Source organism: Hypoxylon trugodes, assembly GCF_022578975.1.
Source record: "Hypoxylon trugodes strain CBS 135444 unplaced genomic scaffold F4822scaffold_8, whole genome shotgun sequence".
Classification (NCBI taxonomy): Eukaryota; Fungi; Ascomycota; class Sordariomycetes; order Xylariales; family Hypoxylaceae; genus Hypoxylon; species Hypoxylon trugodes.
This window is the reverse complement of record NW_026250023.1, coordinates 163,600-189,102: the sequence shown is the minus strand read 5'-3', so window position 1 is coordinate 189,102 and position 25,503 is coordinate 163,600. Positions and strand designations below refer to the sequence as shown.

Here is a 25,503-nt window from a genome sequence, read left to right as displayed (position 1 = left end):
CTATTCCGCAAGAGGCTGGTGGTCTGGTGGCTGATAGGCAACTCGCCATCAGAATGCCTATGATCTGGTCCGGATCTAGCCGTGATCCATTAGGCGGATAGTATCTGCCTGGACCTGATGACGTGCCTGGTGCCCGGGTGGCGACTGTTCTGGCAGCATGTACCCGTTCAGCATATTGAGACAGGCATTGGCAGATTGGATATCCCGGCATGCCTATTTTGTGTCACCACAATGGACAGGTGCTTCGGATTCGACGCCTTTGTGTTCGTACCGTCGGTGGATAGTTCTTGGGATGATGGCGAAGTGTATTTCTGGGGTTGTTGACATGCGAGAAATAATCTAGTGGCCAGGTGGCTATGTTGGGGAGGGTTCCAAGGTTCGCTTTCGCTTCAACGATGCCTAGGGGCTATGAGTACGGCTGCGTCCATCCGTTGTCGCTCCCGGATTCCTAAGCGCTTAGGTATGTTCCCGCTAACCTAGATACAAGGTTAGTTTAGCGAGAAAGCGGCTGAGATTGAGGCCGTCGATGCGGCTCTGGAGGCCTAAGGAATATGTTTTTCCACTTTTGAGATGTAAATAGGGCTGGGTCTGTTTTTATTCTTAAGGGATTTGACATGTTTGTATAATTTGAAACTTTTATGGGGTCACGGTGAATAAAGAAATGTCATAAGATATGTGTTAGTACTAGCATTATGCTTGAAATATGTCCTGAGCCGAATCCTGAATCCCCTGTAGATCCCGAATCACAGGGGTCTCCTTGGATGTAACAAAGAATGAACCAAAAGTATTATTTAATTAACAGGCAAATTATGATACAGCCCTATAGTTCATGTAAGGGTCGGGTAAATTTCATACCATCCCAGTCGGTGATTTTTAGCCTCCTTTGTGAAAGGGTTAGGTATTATACCTAGGACTCTCGAAATTTGCATTTTATATCTCAATCCTAGAGGTCGACCATTACCTACAGCCTTCATAGCAATCGGGCGGTAACCCCCCTTTCAACTCAACGCCTACCTCTGTATTTCATCTGCGCATTTGCGCAAAAAAATTGTCTTGGCACGAAAAAGCCCGCGGACGCGTACCGCGTCTGCCTAATGGAGTACCACAACTTTGAATTGGTTATATTAGGCATGTCTATTGGTCATCGACTGGCGTAATGGCAAATATGAGTCGAACTAATGGCGTGGGGGAAGCGAACCATATCATTCCAAGATCTCGATAGGATTGTGAATGGTTGGGTGCCTGGTTCCTGTCCCACATCATCAACTTGATCCACCCATGAGGCGCCCATGTAGATATTCAGGGAAACGGGAAGATTCGGTGGCTTACGTAGGTCAACCTCAATATCGAAATGGTTGCCGACCTGGATAGGTCCCCGATCATTTCGGTGAGAAAGTGTATTAGGGTTCAGACCGTCTGCCTAGGTATTCTCTCCGTGGCATTCTACCTATTCTGCATCATGATGTACCGCGGATAGTTCTGAGGTATTAACCACACCATCGTATGCCTATCCAAACCCTCTATTTCCCTGTCGATGCCATCTTGCTGCCCATCTGTCAATCAATAGATGTGTACTTCCCACCGAGACCTCCAACATGGTTGCCTTTCTCTCCGGTCTACGCGTACCGAAAACTTGCTCGAAAGGCGTACGCAAGCCCTCCTTTATTTGTAGACTGACTCAATACCGGTGAGTATGCTATCGCATGACCTGATCGACAGAACTTTGACTCACTTCTACAGCATTGTTGCTCATCCCCCAAAGCTTCGCCTATGAAATTTGACTGTTAGCATTCAGGTAGTGATAGATCAACCAGGTCCTGATTCATTCCCTTTCAGCCCTCGCCCACCTTGTAGAGACCTGCTCATCAATGTTAGTCAACTTTCACACGATAAGACTATAATCTCCTGATCAGTAGGGTTCCGCCTCATTTTCTTTCAGCTTTTGCCCGTCTACCTAGGGTCTGCTTACCGAAGTTAACAATTAACCTTTCATACAGTGTGGGGAGATGAGGCTCTTCGGCAGTGATTATATTGGTTTAGAAAGAGAGTAACTGATGATACCTCTAGGACTGTCAACACGTAGACGCTAAGGTACGTACACTTATACAAGCCCTGTAGGCCTGAGAAATTTAAACGTTGTTGAATTTACACAAGTCCTATAGTGTACCGTGCTGTACCACTGTCGTGTATCTAAGTATCTATCTCAAGGAATACCTAAGGCAAGTTAACTAAACCAAACCGTAGACGTGTATCTAAGAAGCAGTATAACGGATAGATGTATAGATGCGTGTATGAGTAGTTCTTCTAGGTAGGTAATAGCAAAGGATAACAATGAAGAATATGAAGATGAAGAAGCAGCGTAGTTTCGTTCCGATCTAAGTTCCAATTGGATTTTTCTGTTCTTTTTATAATCTCGTGTATATGACCGGCCTATGTTCAAACCACCGAGTTTCCCATTTCCCTATTCCCATGGATGAAAATGACTTTGAAAACCCCGCCAAATTACATGAGTGTTGTTTGCTTGTGTGAATAGACAGATGGTGGGTAAGTAACGTAGATAAAGGTGATGATAGATGTCAAGGTAAATGCGTGCAACAGTAACAATAAAAAAGAATGCAAAGAGTCAGGATATCTCCGAAAAGTAAAAAAAGCAAATGAAAACTAAACTCCCCCCTTAAAGCTTGAAAATGAGGGCCGATTCAAACATGGTTATAAACAAATAGAAAGGAAAATGGAAATGAATTGCATGGTAGTGCTGTGATGATGATGATTTTGCCAAACCAACTCCGTCCCCCTTGTGATCCGCATCTCCTGTAAAAAATAATAATATATTCTTAAGAACCTGCCCACCTCGCCGGGCTGCCGCTGTTTTACCAACCTGGGATGCCGTGAAAAATGTGTACCAACGAGTTGTAGCAGGGTGAGTCCACCTTTCTATGCCTGCTTTGCCTGTCTGCTTGCTATGCAACAGTCTTCATTTTCCCCACTTCCAACATCTTTTCCTATATAGGTAAAATAGATAGGTAAGTTGGTACCTAGGTAGTTTGGTATGGTAGAATTTGTCGTAGCGCTCTTTGTGTTGTGAAATAAATGCTCCGTGCCTTAAACAGCCAGCTTCCCGGCACCTCGTGATTCGTAACTTCGTTATTTGGAAATTGGTAGCTTGGTAAGTTTATACCTCGGGTTGTCGGTGTTCCTTTGAAATAGGAGATTCGCATGGACTAGACATCTTCTCCTAGCATAATTATTATTCCTTCGCTTGAAGATGCACCTTTATTTGTACTGGTCGTTTCTTGGGTCTGCTATTGTTCACCGTCCTCCAACTCCTTCGACAACTCTTGCGGCGTTGTCGTCTTTCTTCCCTGGTCCGGAGGTAACGCCAGCGTAGCTTGAACCCCAAACGCTCATGGCTGTGCCTACGGACATACGTTTCCGGGCTCTTATGGTGCTTTCCCGTTCGCCGTCTTCGTCCATGCTGAATACGAATTCGCCATCCTCTTCTCCTATCGGAGTAGTGTATCGTGCGCTGGAGCTGATAGAGCCGCTGCTGACGTGGCGCTCGCCGCCTCGCCCGTTAGATGGCCTTGGGTTATGGGAAGCATGGGAATTGGGATGTAACAAAGGTGATTCGCCCCCGTTGCCTTCTATGCGTATACGTTGCAGCTGCTGGGTCAAAGTGCTGGGACCGTCGATACTACTGGACCGGCTCGCATTTTGCGGTCGCACAACGCTAGCGCTGAGGCTGGATTGGCGAAGAGGGCTTCCAACGTGTCCAAAGGCACCTGCACTAGCGGCTGCGGCGTGCTTTTGTTCCTCGTGCTGTCGTTGGAACAGCGGACCCCACCGACTTGGGCTCGACGACATGGGACTTCCAAATTTTGAGCTCACTTCACCATTGGGTGTCCCTGTACCACTCACTCCTACGACACTGGGTGATGTTCCATTTCCCCTGTGACCGTTGGACTCCTCGTCGGCCGCTCGTGACCCACGTCGGGCCTTCTCAGCTGGTGTCAGCAGATCCTTCAGGTTATCGGGCAGATAATCTTCTTCTAGAAAGGGGAATTCTGACTCCCAGTCTCGATCGATAGCTCCGGCGATAGCGCGAGGCGCACTACTGCTAAGCATCTTAGGCTTAGCATAGCGGCTCGAATGCATCTGGCGTTTACCAAAATATTCGTCGTGTGGTTGGGTTGTCGGTGAGGAACCGCCGGCGGCCGAGGCTAAGTGTTCGTTGCTGCCAAATGCAGAGTGATGGAGAAGCTTGAGAGTTTCGGAAGTTCGCGAATCTTTGGCTGCGTTCAAAGAAGGCGAAGGTGAGTCGAGTCCAAATTGAGAAGGTACAGAGGACGGCCATGGCCCTCCAGGGTATCTAGCAGCGTTGGATATTCCATTGGAGTCGAAAGAAGCTGGAAGGGGTGCGTCGAGTACAGATAGGCCCTTGGCGGCTACAGGTGAGAGCCCTAAACCTAGGCGCGACGGATCTTCTTCTCGTGGTGAGCCATATTGTGAGCTCGTGTGAGAGTATGTAGTATCGATCGTTGGAACGTTTTCTAAGCTTGGTCGTCGATCAATGGATTGATATGTATCGCTCGGTGACATCGGATATCCGTAACCATTTCCGTAGGATTGATTCGAATCAGCGCGCATAAAGGAATTCGTTAAAGCGCTACTAGAGGAGTTATATGAGGTAGGATTGACTCGATTTCCGAGATGAATAGGTTGACCGATCGTAATACCATTCTTGCCGTAGTTGATTCGTCTTCCATCGGCGAGAACGTGTACATTGGCACATTTAGGACCGAATTTGCAATTGCCCTGTTATTTGTTTCACCACATGGTTAGTTCGTGCGCGCTTTCGTTGTGTGACGGGAGCACCATTCTTCTACACTGCTTGCTTGCTTGCTTACCTTTGCGAAATACTTGCATACTGTTTCTGCAGCAGTACCTAGATCGTGACTGAAGGGGCACGCAGAACCAGCCTGGCAAGCGCCCTGTCGAAAGAACTTACATGGAACATGCGACGTATCTGTAACCGAAGAAGCATTGAAGTTAGAAACTAATTGCCAATTAATTGATATAGTAAATGGATATGAAGAACTTACTCGGCGGGCTTCTCGGCCCATCGAAGCGACCGTGTGAGGGAACTATTGGACTCATTGTGTTTGTTGATGAGGGAATGCTTAGACTACCGGACCTCATATGACGATACTCGGACATTTTATGCAGGCGTGGGCGTCGTAGGTATATCTACCCGGGTAAGGTAGGTAGCGGTGGAGGCGACAATCGGATAAGGAATTTAAATGGTGACGGATAGGTACGGAGTAGTAGATAGAAGGGGGGGTGGAGATGGGAAAAAGAGAGAGTAAGAAATAGTAGTAATAGGAATGGTACTAGCAACGGTGGTAATAGGTAATATCGGCGATGCGTGGTAGCGAGACGTGGGAGGGAGGAGGATTTAGGAGGGGCACGCCGACAACCTGGTCGTTGTGAGCATTGACGCCCCCTGATTTATTTATCGTCTTTTTTTTTTCTTGTATGTCTTGCTGGCCTTGATTTTCCACTCTTGGGTTCTTGGGTCGAGTCAAGGGTCCCAAGGGTCTCGAGTGTCAAGGTCGAGGGCTAATAAGCCAATGTAGGAAAGAGACCTAAATAACGATTTGTTATTATCGGAGCACGTAGCTTTACTTAAGTATGCATGAATATAAATATGTAGGTATGATGTATGTATGTAGATAATTGTGTAAGAGGTGTATGGGTATGGGTAAGGATACAGGATTCAATGCAGCAATGCAGCAATGTATCAATGTATATTGTAAGGAAGTATTTCCCGACTCGAAGGAAAAATAAAATAAAATAAAATAGGAATAAAATAAAAATAAAAAAGGGTCTGCGTGTAGCGTATAAAGGATTGGTTGAAAACAATTGATAAGAATTTAAAAAATAACTAAAAAATTAGATAAATTCAGATAAAAAATCAATTAAATAAAGGTATTGTTCAACCCTACATGTACCAAAGAAATAAAATAAAAAAAATACCTCCTAAACGTACACACGTATGCGCGCGCACCGCCCGCTTGTATGCAGTTACCGCTCGATGGTGTAAGGTACAGGAACAAAAAATTATAAGATTTGGATTGGAGGGGGGTTTTTTTTAACTTGGAACGATGTGATTTGAGAATTCCGACGTTCCGGGTTATAAGTGTGCGTTGCGTATGTGCGTGGTGTGTCTAAAGATAACTGGAGGAGAAAGATTGGTGAGTTGTTGGATTTCCTCAGACGAAGGAGACCCTAATCTGCATGGGAATGAGAAGAGGGGACGAGAGAGGCAGAAAAGAGAAACCCAGAGGGTTAGTGGGTTAGTGGCGGGAGAGATTCGGTCAAATCAAAGAGCTGCAGAACGACGAGGGGTGATCCGAAGGGGAAGAGAAGAATAAAATGATAAAAATGAGGAGGGGCGTATCGATAATATGTACCGTATTGAGGGACTCTTGGGACTCAGGTCTTGCGACTGGGAAAAAGACGAAAAGACCTACCTACAGTGTGTATAATTATTATTATACCTAGGTAATTAGGTATAAGGTAGCGAAAAAGAGGTAGGGGGCAGAGAAAAGAAGCTTGTAAGAGAGCTTCTATTATCATTAACCCAAAAGGTAACTTGTACTAGGGTAACTAGGGTAAGATGGGTAAGTTAAGTGGGAGTTAAAGAGGAAAATGGAACCTAAGGACCTGGGGGAAGAAGAAGGGGGGGTTACAAGGTGCTGACCAGGTTCTGATTGGAATGAGATCGTAGGTTCGCAGACGGGCAAAGACCCAGAAATACGCGATGGTTAAGTAAATTAGGTAGGAGGTAGGTACCTAGGTAGGTAAGGTAAGGTATCTACCTAAGTAGGTATGTAACTAGGTAGCTTAGAAGGGGGGTGGCCTTGTCTGGTGTGTGAGGGAGAGGGAAACGAGAGAGGAATCGCCCTGCCTAGTAGGCCGAAGAATAATACATGTAGGGACAGGAGGGGTTGGTTCGAGGGGTCCTCACTTTTTTATGAATACATATATAGATGTGGGGGGACGACCTTGTAGATGTAAGAGAGGATTCTCAATACATAAGAAGGGAATGATGAACGGGTTATGTATGTATTAATAATGCTTGGGATCGTATGTAGTGTATGTGTGGGTGTATGAAATGAAGTAAGTAACATAAATGAAATCAGTAGGTACCTACCAATAAGTACTGAATAAATGAGGTACGAATTAAATTCGGTAAACCAAATTTGTTGTTATTTGATCCTTCGAGATACTTCAATATCGTCGTGACTTTTTGTTGTTGCTTGCCTGGTACTTGGGGTCAAAAAGAACGAATGAATCAATGAATGATTGAAGAAATCAATCAACTATGTAATACGGAATTTTCGGGGAATTTGTGACGATTGTAACTCGGAAGTTTGATGATGAGATGGGCAAGGTTACGCCCGCCTTGAGAATGGATTTTATGGTTCCGTCCTCCGTATTCTGTCGTTCTCAAAAAGGCCGTTGGCGATTCGTAAGACTTTGGGGAAGAGTAACTCGTAAGCTGATGCCCCAGGTCTTAGGAATGCGCCGACCGAGAAAGCCGGATCAGGTAAGGTACCCGCAAATGCGTCAGTTTATATGGGATATCTTCCCTCCTTTTTTTTTTCTTGTAGGATATGATATGTATGTCTCATAAATATCAAGTGGTAGTGAAATGACTCTAATCAAATCACGAGGACACAAGAGAATTGAAAATATGACATCGATCGCCCTCCTTCTCGTCGCAATTGCGCGCGCCCTGTCGATATGAACAGGTTTCAAGGTACGGAAGCGTCAAAAAAGTAGGCGTGGGAATAGGCAGCTCAACGTAGCAGTTTAAGTCCCGAACATCGGGCGGCGGCTTGCCAAATGGGTAAGGCAGGTAGGTAACCGCTTGTGCTGCCGAAGATAAGAGTCATGCAAGGTTGCTGCAAGGCACTGAACTCCTCTTCAGATATACAAATTTGCGTGGTTACTAATAAATCCAGCGCCCTTTTTGATGTACTCTTCGTCAGGAACTCTCGGCTGACCCTTGATAAAAGGCACTTGTCCTTGAATCTTGTGTAAGGACGGAGGAATGGCTCCAGGGTATTGTATTGTCTGACGGTTCAGGACTTGATCGTTTGGGCTAGACCTGCAGGGGGTAGGGCAAGCCTGTGTGGGGGTCTCATTGGGGATTGGAATTAAGACTCGGGTGTATGAATGTGTGTGTGTGTGTGTGTGTGTACTTGGGTCAAGGAACTTGAAGCGCCGGTAGGTTGCAAGAGTGAGAGGGAGTTAAAAAAGAATAGAGACTGTTAGATTGTGCACCCAGCTCTCTCTTACCAGTCTCGTGACTTTTTCTCATGTAAGTGGAGGAGAGATTGCGACATGAAATGATCCACAGATAATGGAACGGTGGAGTTGGATCGTCACGGCGTCTCACGATACTGATGTGCGAAGGTATGGATGTACGTATACGTACGCAGTTAGAAGAGGAGTTACCTCCCGATCCAACCAGGGAAAGATGACCAGGTTATGGTTATGCCTTTAGGCCGTAAAATCTCACAATCGTCTGCTAGCTAGATATCATCGATGGCGATGACGCCGTCTTAGAATTTCTAGCTTGAAAACGACGATGGTTTAGAAAAATTAAAATCAAACAAATCAACGGCCGAAATAAAGATTGGCCACTCGTATGCAGAAGCTGATGGGTAAGGTGAGAAAACCCGAGGGAACTGAATGATGGATCCTTTTGCCTTGAAACCCGACGCGTGGCACCCAATCAATTAAACAGCTGGGATTAGGCTTAAGAGTACTAAAAGTACCAGCTCAAGGCCAGCAAATTATAGGCCGCGGGGTGAACGATTCTGTATTGAGTACACCTCGGTCTTGTAAATGATAGGTAGATAAATGAGGCGATGAAGGCAGTTTGGGGAACCGGTGAAGATGAACTAAAATCAAGTCGGTATGACGGGGAGCACAGACGGGTTTAGATCAAGTTTAGTTTCTGGATAGTCGGAATGCCAAGTAGATGGATCGTCTTTTTCGAGCAACTTGGGAAATCGAGGATCGGTCTAAAAGATGACGCGACAGGGTCGTCGTTAAATCTTCCTAAACCATTTCCAGTGTCAGATGCAGCAACCCGGCATAAGCTATCATGATCATAGTAAATGCTCTTTTGATCCCATTTGACCGGGGACGCCGTCATCAGGAAATATGATTGCTCACTCTTATTATATTTGGAGTTTCTCACCTCTCTTTGCCTCAATAATTTGGTCTCGTGTGTAGTAACCGATGTTAGTTGGCGATGTCGTGTTAAGTGTCTATGTGGGCGAGCGAGGCAAAGTAATACAAAAAACACTCGTGTAACCTGTAAGTGAGATTAAGAGTGGTAAGACGGCTGTGGCTCTCTATTTTTTTCTCGTCCCGAAGCGTCCGTGACCAAGCAACATACCTTATTAGAATGTCAATTGATGTGACATATCAATTACAGTAGTGACCGTTTTAATTTTCTTCGGCTGTTCTCCGCTAAAGATCTGGTCTAGGCGTCCGCTTGTGTATCGTGAGGAGGTTAGAATATCGCCGCTTTTCTTCTTCTTCACAAATACACTTATTTGCGGCGAAAGTGATATCAACTTGGCGAACCGAAGCCAAGGTAGATTTCCTACCTAGAATCTCGATACCCAGTCAATGGGGAATTTAGTGGGATCCCTAGGGATGCAAGTCGACGCTGTTGGTAAAGAGGATGGAACTCGGGTCGTCCCAAGGAGTCGGATCCGGGAGACTAGGTAACTTAGCCTTCGTCCGTAGCTGAAAGCTCACGCTTAAAAGCCGCCCTCTATGGTCTATTTATGCCCACAAGGTCATATGGACATAATACGAGTGAGCACTAGCAGACCGTATGAACCAGCATTGTTATGTTAGGTAGAGAAGTAGAGAGGCCGGCATGTGTTGAATTAGACGAAGCATGACGTACGGCATTGGTTGATTGGTACGCAAGCCCTCCCCTCCTTGTTGAGCCTCTGGTGCCTCTTGGCCTTTGGATGGTCTTCTGTAATACAAATTAGGGCACAAACCATTATGTGTGTCTATCTATCTTTGCTTGACATGTCTAGCACGAAAACCCCGACACGAAAACGGAATCTGCCTTCTCCGCTTCAATGTCTTGGATTTTTATGGCGATCCCAGTTATCTTCAACCGCTCCTTGCGTCGGGTGAGCAGCCATGGCGTAGTGGCGACTGCAGCTATAACTTTTCATACTTCTGTCACCCCTCGTGTAAGTAAGACAGACTGGAACAGATAGAATGCGCGCACATTTACGTACGCAGGCATCCACACACGTCGCATAACGCGTCTGCGCCTCGAGACTACGCCCATAATGTTCGAATGTGTGTTGGGGGGAGGGACCTTGAAAAAAAAAAAAAAATAGAGGGGGTTGGATTTTGGGGTGCTAAGCTATCAAAGCCGATAACCGAAGAGACATTGATGCATAGATGGAGCCCTCTCATCTGTATCCGTCTCTCTATCTCTCTGATGATAGGTATAGTAATGGAATAAGCAAGTACCCGGCGCATGTGGAAGAATCCGGCCATGCCACAGGAGGCTAGGCTGGGAATGAATGGTTCAAATGGTCCGGATTCAAAGCAAGTAGGTCCAGCCATCAATAGTATGGTCCAATGACCCAATGACCCAAAGGCATTGATGAAATGGGGAAGCGTTTCAGCCTTCCATCTCGTCGCTTGTACATAATCGTACGTAGCTTGGCTGCGTCGAGTGTGCTGCCACGAGGTTGACGCTATCCGCACTAGCGAAAGGAGATGATACGATTGCGTATGTGAAGAAGTGCCATCAGAATCGATCTGGAGACCGATCTACAAGACCGGGATATCCGATAGATGGTTGAATGAATGAATGTTTACCTATGTAATGTATGATTATGTATAGTTATGTGATGTACGTTGTAGATTAGGTAGGTAGTAGACAAAGCAGCAGGTAGATGGTAGATGGTTGGTGATAGAAGTCATACCCACTACCTAGAAGGGTACTGGACATAAGGTAGATGGTTGCTTGAGCGTAGCTTGAATGGTTCTATGATGTTACAAGCTGGAATATTGTTGCCTCGTGATGATCAGATAGAGACCAAGTAACCAACCATTCATCGCGTGGGGAGCTGATCAAGCTGTCAAGTTTTGAAGAGATTCCACAGCTGTGAGGATTATGGAGAAAGTACAAAAGTACGACACCAGATTTAGTAACAATCAATTGATCTAAAAGATGTCCACCGGGGTTAAATGGGGGTGTGGGTGCTCGGACCTCTTTTGTGGCGGCGGTGGCGCACCCATATACTCATAGTTCCAAGGTTAGAAGTGGATTTGAGCTGGGAATTAAGGAATTAAGCAAGCAAGAGCAGGCAAGATGGTGACACCAACCTTGCTCTAGTAGCTTTAGGTGCCGAACCACACAGCTGCCACACCAATGCTAGTCAATCAATTTGACCCACTACCCGGGAAATCTCACTCTCCGTTTTCCACTATTCCCCACTAACAATCAGCTGCCCCCTGTTCGATATACATGGGAAGGTACATTTGACCGGCAATGGTCTTGAAAAATAATCCACCATGTTTTCTTGGCTTCCCTTCTCTTCTCAATTCTCCTCCACATTATTTTGTACCTACCACCACCATTACCTTTACCTTTACCTTTACCACCACTACCATACCTCCCACACTCTCAAACAATACCTAGATCGTTACCTGGGGTTAAGGAGGGGTACCACTTACATACAACATACATACATATATACATGGTAAAACAAGTATATATGCAGATATGTACGCCTGGTTCAGTAGTGTAAGTACTCTTCGGACGACTACCGGAGATCCACCCCCATCGATAATCATGGAGAACTCCATCGCATCACCAGAACAGTGACAGTAATCGGAGACAGGGTTATTCTTTCACTATAGAGGTCAGCATGGTGGTAAATGCGACCTTATCGCCTTGCCCGTCATGGCTCATCCCGTCGCTTACCCTGCTCAAGAGTTACTGCGCGCCTATCCGGCTTTAACCCCGCGAGATGGTGATCTCAAATTGATCGCTCAACTGCCGACAAAAGGCGAGAAGTCAGCTAGGGGGCCTAGTCCATGTTAGCTAAACCGACAGGACTGGGGGCTGTTTAATGTGACCACGAAAGAGTATAGATCAAATCCAAGGTCGGTGTTTGGAGAATCCTTACGCGCTTGGACTGAGACATCACCTCCTAGGGTTCTTCTTCGCCTTGGTTTTTCAACGGCTTAGATATGCAATGCCTACATTTTTATGGGCTATGCACTGCGTCTTGATTCCATCATATTCTATGATCCAGTCTCATCAAGTGTCAGCCTGTCGTCTGTCTTTGGACTAGATCCGCCGGCGATTTGACTATAGAGGAAGTTTAGGATGAAATCCTAGGCTGACTCAAACGGAACAGGGAAAATGCAAAAACCAGAAATCAACATCTTCTCCTTGCTCTCTCCGCTAGTCGAGGTCATCTCATGAGAAGCGAGACCCCCAATTTTGTTGAGGTTTCTCACCATCACTTATCGACTTCGCCGTTCAATATAATGACAAGTCCACAAGGTCATCTGATACACCCTTAGCCTCGTATAGTCCGCCCTGGCTATGCTTGGTCTATTCCAACTCTTCTCACTCTTACTCCATAATTATCTAGGTTCCTATTCTAAGTCAAGTGGCTATTTCGTCAAGAACATGTGCGATCGAGTACCATCATCATAACAACACTCCCAAGAACTTTGAAGAGTTGACACCATTATCTGGTTAGGATACTTACCACCGGTCGTATAGCCTCTGATCTTTAGTCCAATGAATCGACATAGATCACTGGCTTCATTTATAAATGCAAAATGACTACTTATGTAAGCGCTAGAATTTGCTTACTGGCAGGATGGGGGTCATATGGCATAGTCCATTTAAGTCTTATAAAGTGTACACCATTATCCCTTTCAATCACTTCGACCATGGCATGCGTTTTCAAGACCTCGCCTGCATATTAAAACGGTATGTACATTGTCTTTCTCGGTGTCTTACGGTCCCGAGAAGCGAAAAGGCCTCCCCTTTACGATCACTTGCACCCCGATCACTCCCGAAAGCGACGTTATTTCCGAAATTGCCCAATCACCCAAGTGAGTATCAGCCTAGCCTTCTATACAGATGGGGGAGTCAGCCATGAATCCCCAAAACGTTCGCGGTGTGGCCACACCGTTTTGGATAGACGAATCACCAATCAGCTGCCCTCACCATTCCGACTTACATGAACAGTCTCCACACACCATCCTGAGACGACCAACTACTTAGCTACTTAGTCGATTATGCGTATAGTATAGCATCCCCCCACTAACCTATCCGTGAGGCTGGACTTGTAATACGTACGGCATTCGACACCTACCTCAATTTGGTCTCCATCTCGCCTATAGTTCCTCGTGTTGCCGTCTCTAGTAAGTTCAAGGATCTATCTCGTGGCGTTGAACTTCTCCAGCTATATGCTGACAGGGTATGGTTCTTAATAAACTAGACCTTACAGGTTCGACCAATAGTGAGCTACCATTGAAGATCATAACTTGACCTTCTAACCACCTATCTAGGTAGCTTAGAATTGGGACCAGATAACCATAGGTTCTAGAACGAACTCCTAGATATCACTTTGATGTGATTTCATCAAGCACATATTACGACAATCCCTCAAACTCATATACACAAGACTACGAAGGTTACTATTGCTTCGGATTCAGAGCCCCCATCTTGGACCTATCAAGTTTCACCGAGGGATCGACCACTTATTTCCCTTTCGGGCAAACCCCAACCGATATGTACCAACATCCCATGACGCCGTTTGTCTTATGCTTAAACATCCTTGACACCCTTTTCTCTCCGCTGCAGTGCAACGGATTATCCTCGTCTCCCGACCATCCGAACAAGGTTCATTCTCTACAAGGCCTGCAAGGGTGTATCTGATCGACTGTCAAGTTTGTCCAGATCCTATGATCTGCGAGATTCCCCTTCTCTCGCAGCTTAGGAGAGCTTGGGACGGCCTAGGACCCCTACACCCCTTCAAGCTTGGTCCAGCTATCCCATGATACACCCTCCCCACACCAGCCCTCCATCAGCCACGCACATGCATTAGGGATACGATGAGACATACGCAAGCGCTTGCACCCGTAGTTCGTGCAGCACGCGTTCCAGCATCCGTCATATCTAGCATAATACGCCCGCCAAGAAAGTATTCATCGACATCTAATTGCAATAGACTACTATTTTACTAGCCTGCTCCAGGTTAAGCTCATACCTTGCTGCAGATTCGAAGTGGTCACATCCGACAAGTCTCGGTTCTATCATGCAGTAAGTACCGTACGCCCGTAGGTGGTCGGTACCATTCTGATCCCAAATGAGGTTCTTAAACAGTTACAGTGCAACTAACATCGGTACATGATAGATATAGACTCACTAGCTTAGCAGATCCATGCATTCCTAAAACGACGCTCTGGCAGGATACTCTATTAAAAACGACTGACCTAGCGGAAAAAATAGGTATCGTAATCAACGATGCACGTCGACATGACGTGCAGATATCTTCAAGGATGATTCATTCGCGGCAGGGTGGACTATTCGAATCCCGTATGAGAGAAGGTGGATTTGTCAGACCCGGCAACGAAAAACCGATTTCGACCTGCCTATTCGGAGACCACATGGGAGATCCTTTTTACAAAATATAATAATTAATACAACAGGTCCGGGGAATCCATGAGAAACATATGACAACATACGGTGGCGCTATTCTCGATCGACGCCGTCATCAGGGTTATACTATACCATATGCAAAAGATGGGGTTGCTATAGATCGTCGGGAGGGTCCATATTGAACGATACTATGATAACGTGAGTAATCGGTGGGGAACGGATATTAGAAGCCGAGCGATGGTGAGGCAGAAGGAAGATGTCCATCAACAGCGTTTAGGCATCGATGATCGTTTCCCACCCTCTTGAGGCTCATCGGACTATGATCACAGGCCGTGTCAACCTAGATCCTCCAGTAAAAGAGCTCCTACAGGTTGATTCTGTCTTCTAGGCAATCCTATCGTCCACAACAGAGTGGATAAATCTGCAAACGCGGTCCCGGGCCGCAGCACCTAGCATCCGCGACGTTGAACTACATCGAATAGATGTTACATGGGAGATTGATGAAGTTGAAAAAGGTTGGAAAGATCAGTTCATACACAGGTACGTAGGTGGGTATGTGGGAACTCGATATAAGTAAGTAGGTAGTTGAATAACCCTTGTCCCACCAACCTTCATCCCATCCCATCCCATCCCATCCCTCCCTCAGTATGAACCCGTCTGTACTATGTATGTTGTGCGCGTTGAGTGCGTCTGTGTGTATGTAGGTAGATATGTATATGTGGGTGTATGGGTATAAGGTGTGGGTAGTGGATATGTCCGGGGTACACACATACTACCTAGTACTTACATACATCCACACATTTATACGTACATACATACATGCCCCAGGTAACGTATGTATATACGTATATACGTACATCTCTATCTACCTACATATAGACGTACATATAATACATAACACAACCCATCCACACCTACAAACCCCCATGGCCCTGCGCCCCGTCGTCGCGTCCGTGATGGTCCATGTGACCGATTCGGAATGGAGGGGAATATTAGTCACTTTTCTATGTTTCGCCTCGTGACGGTTGCCTATCCGTCTATTTTGTCTACCTACAGTTTTCTCTCTCTTTCTCCGTTCTCACATTCCTTTTCCCGCTCCGCGTTTAGGAGGCTTGTTATTTTACCGCATATTTACGTATGCGTGTGCGCGTGCGCATGCAGGGTGTTATGTAGGTATACTGTGCCAGGGAAAGAAAGGAAACGGACCATAAGAAGAAAAAAGATATTGGAGGGACGGATGTAGGGATGGTGGCTGTATCACATTGAAGGGGGTCGACGACGTAACTCGGTCGCCTTGTTTCGCGGGTTGTGGCGTCGAAATTTGCCACCGTGGGCACACTTGTTGCGTGTTTTTGACTGGGTTGATATTTTGGTTCATGGCGCTTTTTTTTTTTTTCTTGTGCGTGTGTTTAAGTCAGGAGGGATTGTTAGATTGGGGATTTGGTATGTTTTTTTTTTGTCTTGGGGATGATTTTCCGGATTGTAGGTGTTGATGGTTGACTTGCGACGAGGGGTGGCTGGGTTTGGACTCAGCCTCGATGGTTGCTAACTTACTACACTCAGGGGTTTCGTGGCTTTGCTTGTTCGCTTTGATGATCTTTTTAATCAAAGTTTTTTAGTAGTGTAGAATGTCTTTTCCTAGAGATTATCGTTAAGCGTAGGTGTAATCCGCCTTGGTTGTGACCTCGCACGTTACTCGGAGAAGTTATCCGTGAAGATAGGGGTAGAGTAGAAGAACTTGATGAGAATGTGAGAAGACTGTTAGATTTTAATTGTAAAGACTTAAAGAGATTATAGATGATTTATATTGTACGTTCATTTAAGCTTTCATTTACTAATCGCGTAGTGTCTACGTTCTCGTATTGCCTAAGAGGGGCTTGAACACTCACGACACTACAGAATCTATTCAACAACCCATATACCTCCTTAGGATCGATCCCAAAGCTCTTGGGAGATATTAATCTTATTTACTTGAGATTTAACAATAATCTTCATATTTATGAGTTTTAGGCTAATAATATCATGAAATATCATCTTACTCTTATGTGATTATGAAGAGGTAAGCACTTATACAACAATAAGCGACCAACGTCCTTATGATATCTTCTGATACTAACGGAACACTTAGTTTACTCATCTTAAAAATATATCTTTTTGTATTGGGTGGTTCGCATAGCATACCTCGGCAACTGTCACCAAGACCTCGCTGCCGAGGCATTCGTAAGTATTACATCCTCAGATCAAGTAAGAGATGACTTTCTTAGGAGCATCAAAGCACATTAGAATAGACAGCTAGTTTCGCGTTTGTGAACACGTAAGAACGAAGTTGTTGCTGTCAGCACTAAACCCATGTTCTCGGGACACTACGGGTGTCCTAGGCAGCAAGGACTGGCGAGGGAATCATCATATAATGGAATATTGAGCACGAGATCGAAGATTTTCAATGGAAGTCAATTGTTTCTCATTCGAAAATAACTTTAAGTGATTGTCGCACTAAATTGAAGCCTCCCTGGCAAGTAGAAGCTTGACCGAGTCCACGTCGGTCACTGATAGATAATTGCTTCGGAAATATGAGTATTAGCTCTTACACAGCTTTATGAAGATGAAGTGAGATAAACTGCACTAGTGAAGCATACTAAAGTTTATGTTACCCACGTAGCCTTCCTTGACATTGTCTTCGACCTATCGGAACTACCTACTCATGTTGTGACTCGCGATGAGCGAATCGTGACTACAGCAACAGTGAGATCTCATCTTAGAAGCTCACTTAAGATGTAGCTAGGTCTGCTGTGTAACCTATGCCCCCGTATTCTGCACATGGCTTCATTTCTCTTAATTTGACTACCTGCCATTGCCGTCAAGTCACAGGGGGAATTACCCCTGGAAATTGATGTGGCCTGGTTCTGGGATGGCTGGGGGTAGCGATGGTGACACTTAATAGCATATCGCTATTCGCATATTGTATATGCAGGACTTAGTACCCTTATGCTGGTATTCATTCCGAACCATCGTAAACTTCATGTTCTCATGGGGTGGGGATATGGTCACGAAAACAACTACGGGATGAACTATCAATGTAGCATCATTAACACGATTCATGAAGTAGTGAAGCAATACAAGAGTGGAACACATGGTTGTGCCTAATCATAATTTGAATTTATTGATCCTATATCTGTGCCTAGGTATATATGGTGAACCAACGCCTACCCCTCGCGATGCAACTGTGCAGAGTCCAGCATGCTACCCATCTAAGCTAGCTCCTCGAAGAGTTTAGCAGGTTAACTAGAAGCTGTTAGCTCTCATAACTCAAACGTAGGACCGGCATAGGTAACTTACAGGCTCAGGACCCGGAACAGTGTAATTATGGAAGTCCGAGTAAATCTAGACAACCCAAAGTCAGCATCCCCCATAACTGAAATCCAACCTCAACCCCTCCAAGAGAGAAACTTACGTTAACAGTATACCCCGGATCCGTCTCCTTAAAAGCACCCGGAATAAGCGCAGTCTTGGGGTTATAACTACCATCTCCGCCCGAGACCTTAACCTGAGCGCAAGATATATAAAACTGGGGCGTGCCAGAAGGGTAAGGGTTATGGATGGCGAGACTCTGGATACGGAGGAGGTATTCGCCGTCCTCGATGCAGGATGGGATTTCGTAGGAGTAGGAGCCTTCCATGTCCCATTTCGCTTCTCCGCCTGAGAAGTCCGGAGCTGTGGGTATGGTTAGTGGATGGGATGGATGGAATTTGGGTTAGGGGGTGGGGGTGTGGGAGGTTGATTTACCGAAGTCCTTGATTTTGAACCATTCACCGCTGGCGTCGTAGTCGGACGCGGCGCCGGGGGCTTTGGACATGTAGATTGAGATGGGGCCTTGGTGGTATACGGGCTAGTGATGAGTTAGTCGCGGTGTCAACAGACATGATATAGTTGTGGGATACGTACGGTATCGAGAGTGAATGTGAACTTTTCACCGGCCTTAACGTCTACCGTCTTGGTGTCGGCACCCTGTGCACCAACATTGCACCTCAGATCGTTCGAGGTCAGATCTGCAATGGTTAGTGAAGGTCCAGAGCAGAAATGGTATAGGCGACTTACCCGTAACAGGAGAGTTGTAGTTGGAATTCTGTCGGACTGTTCAGGTTAAGATCGTTTCAGCATTCATGACATTTCGCGCATAGTAATAGAAAGCTCCTGAATATGATCGAGACTTACTGTACTCGAATGGACCGTACTCAGTAGCGTCGACCGAAAGTTGCTGGAAGATGTAATGGGCCGAGACACCATTAGCTGCGAGAGCAGCAGCGGCAGCAATGTTGGCGAAGTTCTTCATGGCGGGCTAAAGATATCTTCCGGGGTCTGAGTCCTTGGGTATCTGAGAATGACGGTGACGGTGCTGTGGTTAGATTGTTCCACGGCGTCGCCAAGAGACGAGAGGCTCTTTATATATATTATCAAATACCGGCGCAGGGGCTCCATGATGCGAGTGATGTCACATCCTAGACGCGGACGACGTTGCGAAAGCAGGTAGTTTTCAGCTGTGACCTTGCAAAAGCATTTCGTTCAATGTTCCTCCACCACTTGAATCGCATTTCTCGCCGACTCCAAGCTACCATACCTTGACCGGACGGACCGTCGTTCCATCGTCGGCGATCCCAATTGCGACAAACCAGGCTTACTGCATGGGAAACATGGGAGATTTCTCGGCGCACGAGTATACGCGGCGTGGTTCTGTCATGGGTATTCGTGGGGTGCTTGTGGGGAAAGGAGGCCATCGAAAAGTCCCGAAACGGAAATATCGGAAGGACGCCTAAAATCAGTACGCATTCGGCAAGCCGATGCAACATATCTCGAATTTTAGATAGACCAAGAATTGCCCAACTACCGTAGCCCGCCTCGCCGGGAACGCTGAGACCGAGCGCAAGCACCGGAAACCAGGGCAGATACTGCAGGTGATTAAGGAATAGGAGAACCTTGAAGACGGATGCTTGCGTACACATCACTGCTCGAACCCTGGTTTTTAGCTCTTTCATTGGAGGGGATGATAAATATGTCAAGTTTTGAATAGATGTAAAGCTGGATATGAATCAATGCTCGGAAGCTTTTCGAAATCGTAAGGAGGTAATTCTTTTTTAGTCACCTCATGCATACATACACACTTAACACCACATTCGAGCCAATGATGAGAAAATACCCATCTCCATCAGAGCAGATTTTAATTTCGCTCCTAGCCTCGGACAGAAGGGTTGCTGGCTCTGTCACGATGCTGTCTCTATGACGACCTCGTAGATTGGTTTGAGCAAGTTTCTTATACGCATCGCCCTCCATCTACTTCAATGTTGACCCCTGTGATGAAGGCAGCCTCCTCACTGGCCAAGTAGCAACAAGCATTGGCGACATCCTCCGGCGTAGAGCCTCTACCTAGCGGCACGACGGACTCAAAAGCCTTGCGGTTCTCGGCGGTATTAGGTTTTCCAATGAATAGATGTGTCATACCCGTGCTTCCTACCACCGGAGATACCGCATTAAACCGAATCTGCTGAGGTCCGTATTCGACTGCCATTGTCTATTGTGAAGCAATAGTTAGCATTGATGTCTCCAATCTCAAATATGATGTTTGATATTTGTAAACCGGCTAAATTGTTTGTCGCAGGGGAAAAAGCGACAGTAGTAGTGTCTCCATACCTTGGTAGCATTGATCACGGCCGCTTTCGAAGCATTATACCACGTGAGTTTCGGACGTGGTCGAATACCTGCTGTGGAGGCTACTTGGATAAAGCTACCCGGCCTCTTCTTCTCCAAGAAATAGGGGAGGAGAACATTGGTAGAGATATAAATAGACTTGACGTTGACATTCATAACGAGATCGAAATCCTTTTCGGTTACTTCCTCGGTCGGCTTGTTGGCATATGTAGCTCCAGCATTGTTCACCACGATATCAAGTTGGCCGTGGTTATTCACAGCGATTTGAAGGAGTTTCTCCCAATCTTCTCGTTTTGTTACGTCTGCGACTGAGAAATCGCATTTTAATTCTTGTGCTACCGTTTGACCGGCTTCTTGGGATAAATCGGCGATGATGACTTTGGCGCCTTCTTCGACGAATTTAGCTGCGATGCCTCGTCCGAATCCCGATGCACCTCCGGTCACGATCGCAACTTTGCCTTCCAAACGAGGACGAGGAGCCATGATTGCAATTATTTATGAAATACCCTTTCTCTTTTCGTTGAAACTTGATGTTTTAATGTCAATATTCGTCGAAATTATTGACTTACATGATGAGAATAATGTTAGTATTATCCCCTGAGCTTAACCCATCATTCAGGCTCTATAAACAGTTTACCGTACATGTATCATAGGAACAAATAGTTGAAGCTTCCCCACCTTGTTTCGCATGAGCTTAAGATGTTTAACAATTGACCGGTCCGCATCTTTGCCTTATTCGGTTTGGTAGTGGGTCACAGTGATGGGGTATTTTCGCTGCATAACATAATAAGTCATCGGCTCTGTACCTCAGCATACATAGTACCTGCGATGACGGGCGAATAGCGTGCGGGGAACTTATGAGGGACGTTATGAACCTCGGATGCATCATTCGGAGTAAGTCCTTTTGTTAGTACTAGACGTATATAAGCTTGTTAATATTTTTGCTTCGGTTCTAATTGTCGCATATAGAACTAGGTGGGACTGTTTAATACTTATAAGTGTTTGAATGTTGTGACGAGGGAAGTTTATGTTGCGATGGATTATTTCTAAAGATATTTATTAATAGTTACACTTATACAAGTATACACTAATTTTATACAATGCTTCGTACGACAGAGATAAGCATAAAACATAGAAAGAAGTAGAAAAGGTAGAAAAGGTACTAGCTGAGTTATGCTAAGACCATATCAAGACTAGTAACCAAGTAATTAAACCTTCAGCTAGGTCACTGATAAGTTAGACTGGGATATTCCCCCATCGAGTTGCCGTATTTACTCAATCGGGTTACCTGACAAAGACTTCCAAGGTTGAGGGATCAGCTCAGAGATAAGAAGTCTTCATGTTATCAGTACTCGAACAGGGGGTCGCGTGAGCTTCTTCTACACGTTCCCGTCGCTCACTAACATTTCTGTTCCATGTAATTATCTTATTGTTTTTCTTCATTTTTTATTTTGTTCATTTATCGCCAATTTGATGGCGTTGAGAAGGGAATCCGTTATTAGCGCTGGCCGGCGCAAGTCAGGCGAGGCCACAGCTGCGGATGATGCACTCGCTAAGATGGGTTACAAGGCAGAATTGCCTCGGAGTTTGAGTATGCTCTCAGTACTTGGTTTATCTTTTGCTATTGGTACGTATAAAATCGACATCAAATGAGATATAGACTAACCTGTTAATAGTATGTGTTATTGCTTTTTCTTTTCACGAGCGCCTCAATATTGAATGGGACCCCGCTTGAAATATCGACAACACCAAGTGACTCATAAGAAAAAAAAGAGGATGATAATATTAACATGAATTAGATGGCTGTTCCTTATGGTTTAAGCACGACATTCTATATCTCATTATCAAATGGTCAATCCGTCACTATTATCTGGGGCTGGGTATTACTCTCACTCCTTTCGACCGCTATCGCTGCTTCGCTCGCCGAGATCTGCTCTGTGTATCCCACAGCCGGTGGCGTTTATTACTGGGCTGCATTGTTGTCGTCACCAAAATGGGCGCCTATCGCAAGTTGGATCACCGGTTGGCTCACATTAGTCGGAAACTGGACTGTCACCCTATCGATCAATTTCGGAGGCGCTCAATTGATTCTCAGCGCCATCTCGCTATGGGACGAAGACTTTGTCGCCAACGAATGGCAGACCATCCTCATGTTCTGGGCCGTCATGCTCGTATGCTACCTCATCAATATCTTCGGCTCGAAATACCTGGATCTTATTAATACTATTTGTATATACTGGACCGGCGCGTCGATCATAATTCTACTGATCGTTCTGCTGGTCATGTCGCCGAGTAAGAGGAGTGGGGAGTTCGTGTTTGCGCATTATGACGCCTCGGCTTCAGGATGGCCAGCTGGTTGGTCCTTTTTTGTCGGCTTGTTGCAGCCTGCATATGTGCTCACGGGTTACGGGATGGTGGCCGCTATGTGCGAGGAGGTACAGACGCCCGAGCGGGAAGTTCCTAAAGCTATTGTCTGTAAGTATATCCCGCATAGATCCCTCTATTTTAATGCACACTCCCCTTCTAAATTTCCTACAAACTGCCGGAATTCACAATCAAGTGAAAATTTGTATAATCTGCTGACTGGGTCCAATAGTATCTGTTGTGGCGGCCGGCATCACTGGCTTGGTCTATTTAATACCCATCCTTTTTGTGCTACCGGAAGTACAGACACTACTCGAAGTAGCCAACGGACAACCAGTCGGTCTTATTTTTAAGACAGCCACAGGTAGCGCTGGTGGGGGTTTCGGATTGCTATTCCTCATTTTGGGTATCTGGTTATTTGCCGGCGTTGGTGCACTAACAGCCTCAAGTCGTTGCACTTATGCCTTTGCCCGCGACGGAGCGATTCCCGGTTCTGGTCTCTGGAGTAAAGTCGACAAGCGTTTTGATATTCCACTCTTGGCTCTCACTTTATCTGCGATTGTCGATTGCTTGCTAGGTCTGATTTACTTCGGCTCCTCGGCGGCATTCAGTAGTTTCACAGGAGTCGCCACGATCTGCCTCTCGACGTCATATGGCTTGCCAATTCTAGTCTCTGTCGTCCGTGGGCGGAAACAATTGGAACATGCATCGTATTCACTTGGTCGATTTGGTTTCGCCATTAATGTCACCACGCTTCTATGGATTGTCCTTGCGATTTTCCTCTTCTGTATGCCCACGAATCTTACCGGTTTGGACGCTTCCACTATGAACTATGCTAGCGTGGTGTTCGCAGGTTTCGCCGCAATTAGTATTTTATGGTATTTCGCTTGGGGACGAAAGCACTTTTCAGGACCGCCTGTTTTGAAATCGGACATGGCTGATCATGGTGTCGGGGTTGTTAGGGGACAATCCCTAGATGAAGAGGTAGGGAAGAAAGAAACAAGCACGAAAGAGGGGACCGAACCAAAAGCTGTATGATATCCAATAGATCCTGCTAATTTTGAATAATAGAATTGAGAATTCTCATTTCTGTGCCGAAAGATATTCCGATTATGAAGAAACTAGTATAAGATGGATGTACTTTTTCGCTCAGGATTCTACGATTGTTAATTCGTTCAAGTCACAATCACAAAAAGCAATGCATGAGAGGAAGAAGCAAAAGGTTTTCCAACTTTGAACGTCTATATTTTCGTCATTCATACCATTTCTAAAAACAAAGGAAAAGTTTCTATATATTCATATATTGCGACCAGTGACCCCTCCTGCTGACAAGAGTATATATATCCCAGGCCGTTATTGTCCCATCAGGAAGACTTTGCAATTTACAAGGTCTTGGTGGTGACGTGGGAGACCTCGAAGCCCGTGGCATCGGTGGAGCCCTGGAACTCGGCGATGATGCTCTTGTACTTGTCGCTGTTGCGGGCGGCCTCGTGGGCGGCGACGGTCTCCCATCCGAGGATGACGACTAGGGCGCGGCTGGGCGTTCCCTTGTAGTCGATGTCCTTCTCGACGGACCAGCCGACGGCGGTCTCACCGGTGGCACCGGCGAAACCGGCACCGGCGAGCTGGGAAGCTAGCTTCTGGGCGAGAGCTAGGTTCTTGTCGGCATCGGCGGTGGGGGCGTAGTAGGTGAATAGGATCTCGGCGACGGCAGTCTTTCCCTTGCCCTCGGCGTTGTCGAGGACGGAGGGGGGGAAGGGGGAGAGCTCGGCGTGGAAGACGGTGGAGGGGTTGGCGGCGAAGGGGGAGATCTCGTTGGCGAACTTTTGGAAGGCTTCGGTCTGGCGGAAGGCCTTGTGGGCTTCGATCGACTCCCAGTCGATGAAGAGACGGTATTGGTTGGCGTCCTCGTGGAGGGTGGCGACGCGGAGGGCACCGCTGCCGGGGGCGCTCTTGATGGTGTCTTGGATGGCTTCGATGGCACCGAAGGACTCCTCGACCTTAGCACCGGCCTTGACGGTGGTGAGGATGAAAGTAGTGATAGGGGCCATTTTGAATGATTTGGTTTGTTTGGAAGAAGTTGGTTAAAAGTGGTTGTTTGGTTTGTTTGTTGGTTTGGAAGATTGTTGTTGTAGAAGATGTTGTGATGATGATGAGAAGATTCAGACACCAAGAAGAGGGATGAAGCTCATCATTATATACTTGATGGGTTCGAATAATCTTCACCTTGACGGTCTACTAAACTTACCCAGGTACCTACGCACGAGAAGGTCTTCCTCCCTCTCATCATCCCTTCCAAGGTTATCCAACGTGCATTGTCCAACGTACAAGCTCGAAACACATTCTACCACACCTCCGAGGAAAGTCGCATATGCTTCTGTGGACCCCCGGAGAGGGACATCCTACGGGAGAATTGACAATCCGCTTTCCATTGACGTATCGAAAGTATGAACCCCGCGCGTATCTAGGTAAGGTGAAGAGCTAACTTCCCAATGAGGCTGCGAGGCTATGCACGATATGCCATTTCTGGACCCCAATAAGCACAAGGTAGCAGTGTTGGGAATGGAATCAGAGGCATTGACTGGTTTACCCCGCCCGTCCTTCATTATGCTTAAGGCGTCTAGGTATTAGGTAAGAGATTAGAGGAGTACTAGAGATTAATCAACTAAGGGATTCCGCTA

General features: G+C 46.1%; 7 protein-coding genes across 7 annotated transcripts; 2 read left to right on the top strand and 5 right to left on the bottom strand.

The window, feature by feature from the left end:
- Positions 1 to 2,600: 2,600 nt before the first annotated feature.
- On the bottom strand, positions 2,601 to 5,696 carry F4822DRAFT_336190 (uncharacterized protein). The gene is made up of 3 exons (XM_051455740.1): positions 5,103 to 5,696; positions 4,908 to 5,026; positions 2,601 to 4,815 (listed from the first exon to the last, which is right to left on the bottom strand). Exons 1-3 carry the CDS (start codon positions 5,215 to 5,217, stop codon positions 3,310 to 3,312), a joined length of 1,740 nt encoding a protein of 579 aa, XP_051310946.1. The 5' UTR covers positions 5,218 to 5,696; the 3' UTR covers positions 2,601 to 3,309.
- Positions 5,697 to 15,402: 9,706 nt separating this feature from the next.
- Positions 15,403 to 15,996, top strand: F4822DRAFT_412221 (uncharacterized protein). Its single transcript, XM_051458935.1, has one exon. It carries the CDS (start codon positions 15,469 to 15,471, stop codon positions 15,778 to 15,780), a length of 312 nt encoding a protein of 103 aa, XP_051310945.1. The 5' UTR covers positions 15,403 to 15,468; the 3' UTR covers positions 15,781 to 15,996.
- A 2,032-nt stretch (positions 15,997 to 18,028) lies between these two features.
- On the bottom strand, positions 18,029 to 19,088 carry F4822DRAFT_432019 (glycoside hydrolase family 61 protein; the record flags this gene model as incomplete). The annotated part of the gene is made up of 7 exons (XM_051461572.1): positions 18,029 to 18,040; positions 18,095 to 18,139; positions 18,210 to 18,469; positions 18,542 to 18,644; positions 18,701 to 18,804; positions 18,854 to 18,889; positions 18,971 to 19,088. 7 exons carry the CDS (start codon positions 19,086 to 19,088, stop codon positions 18,029 to 18,031), a joined length of 678 nt encoding a protein of 225 aa, XP_051310944.1.
- On the bottom strand, positions 19,079 to 20,034 carry F4822DRAFT_335762 (uncharacterized protein). The gene has a single exon (XM_051455735.1). It carries the CDS (start codon positions 19,786 to 19,788, stop codon positions 19,255 to 19,257), a length of 534 nt encoding a protein of 177 aa, XP_051310943.1. The 5' UTR covers positions 19,789 to 20,034; the 3' UTR covers positions 19,079 to 19,254.
- Positions 19,926 to 21,051, bottom strand: F4822DRAFT_335806 (3-oxoacyl-reductase). The gene is made up of 2 exons (XM_051455737.1): positions 20,441 to 21,051; positions 19,926 to 20,321 (listed from the first exon to the last, which is right to left on the bottom strand). Exons 1-2 carry the CDS (start codon positions 20,939 to 20,941, stop codon positions 20,064 to 20,066), a joined length of 759 nt encoding a protein of 252 aa, XP_051310942.1. The 5' UTR covers positions 20,942 to 21,051; the 3' UTR covers positions 19,926 to 20,063.
- Positions 21,052 to 22,129: 1,078 nt separating this feature from the next.
- F4822DRAFT_335788 (amino acid transporter) lies at positions 22,130 to 24,032 on the top strand. The gene is made up of 2 exons (XM_051455736.1): positions 22,130 to 22,933; positions 23,055 to 24,032. The coding sequence occupies exons 1-2, from the start codon at positions 22,258 to 22,260 to the stop codon at positions 23,858 to 23,860; spliced, it is 1,482 nt and encodes a 493-aa protein (XP_051310941.1). The 5' UTR covers positions 22,130 to 22,257; the 3' UTR covers positions 23,861 to 24,032.
- Positions 23,752 to 25,187, bottom strand: F4822DRAFT_335682 (uncharacterized protein). The gene has a single exon (XM_051455734.1). The coding sequence runs from the start codon at positions 24,871 to 24,873 to the stop codon at positions 24,205 to 24,207; it is 669 nt and encodes a 222-aa protein (XP_051310940.1). The 5' UTR covers positions 24,874 to 25,187; the 3' UTR covers positions 23,752 to 24,204.
- Between the last annotated feature and the right edge of the window lie 316 nt (positions 25,188 to 25,503).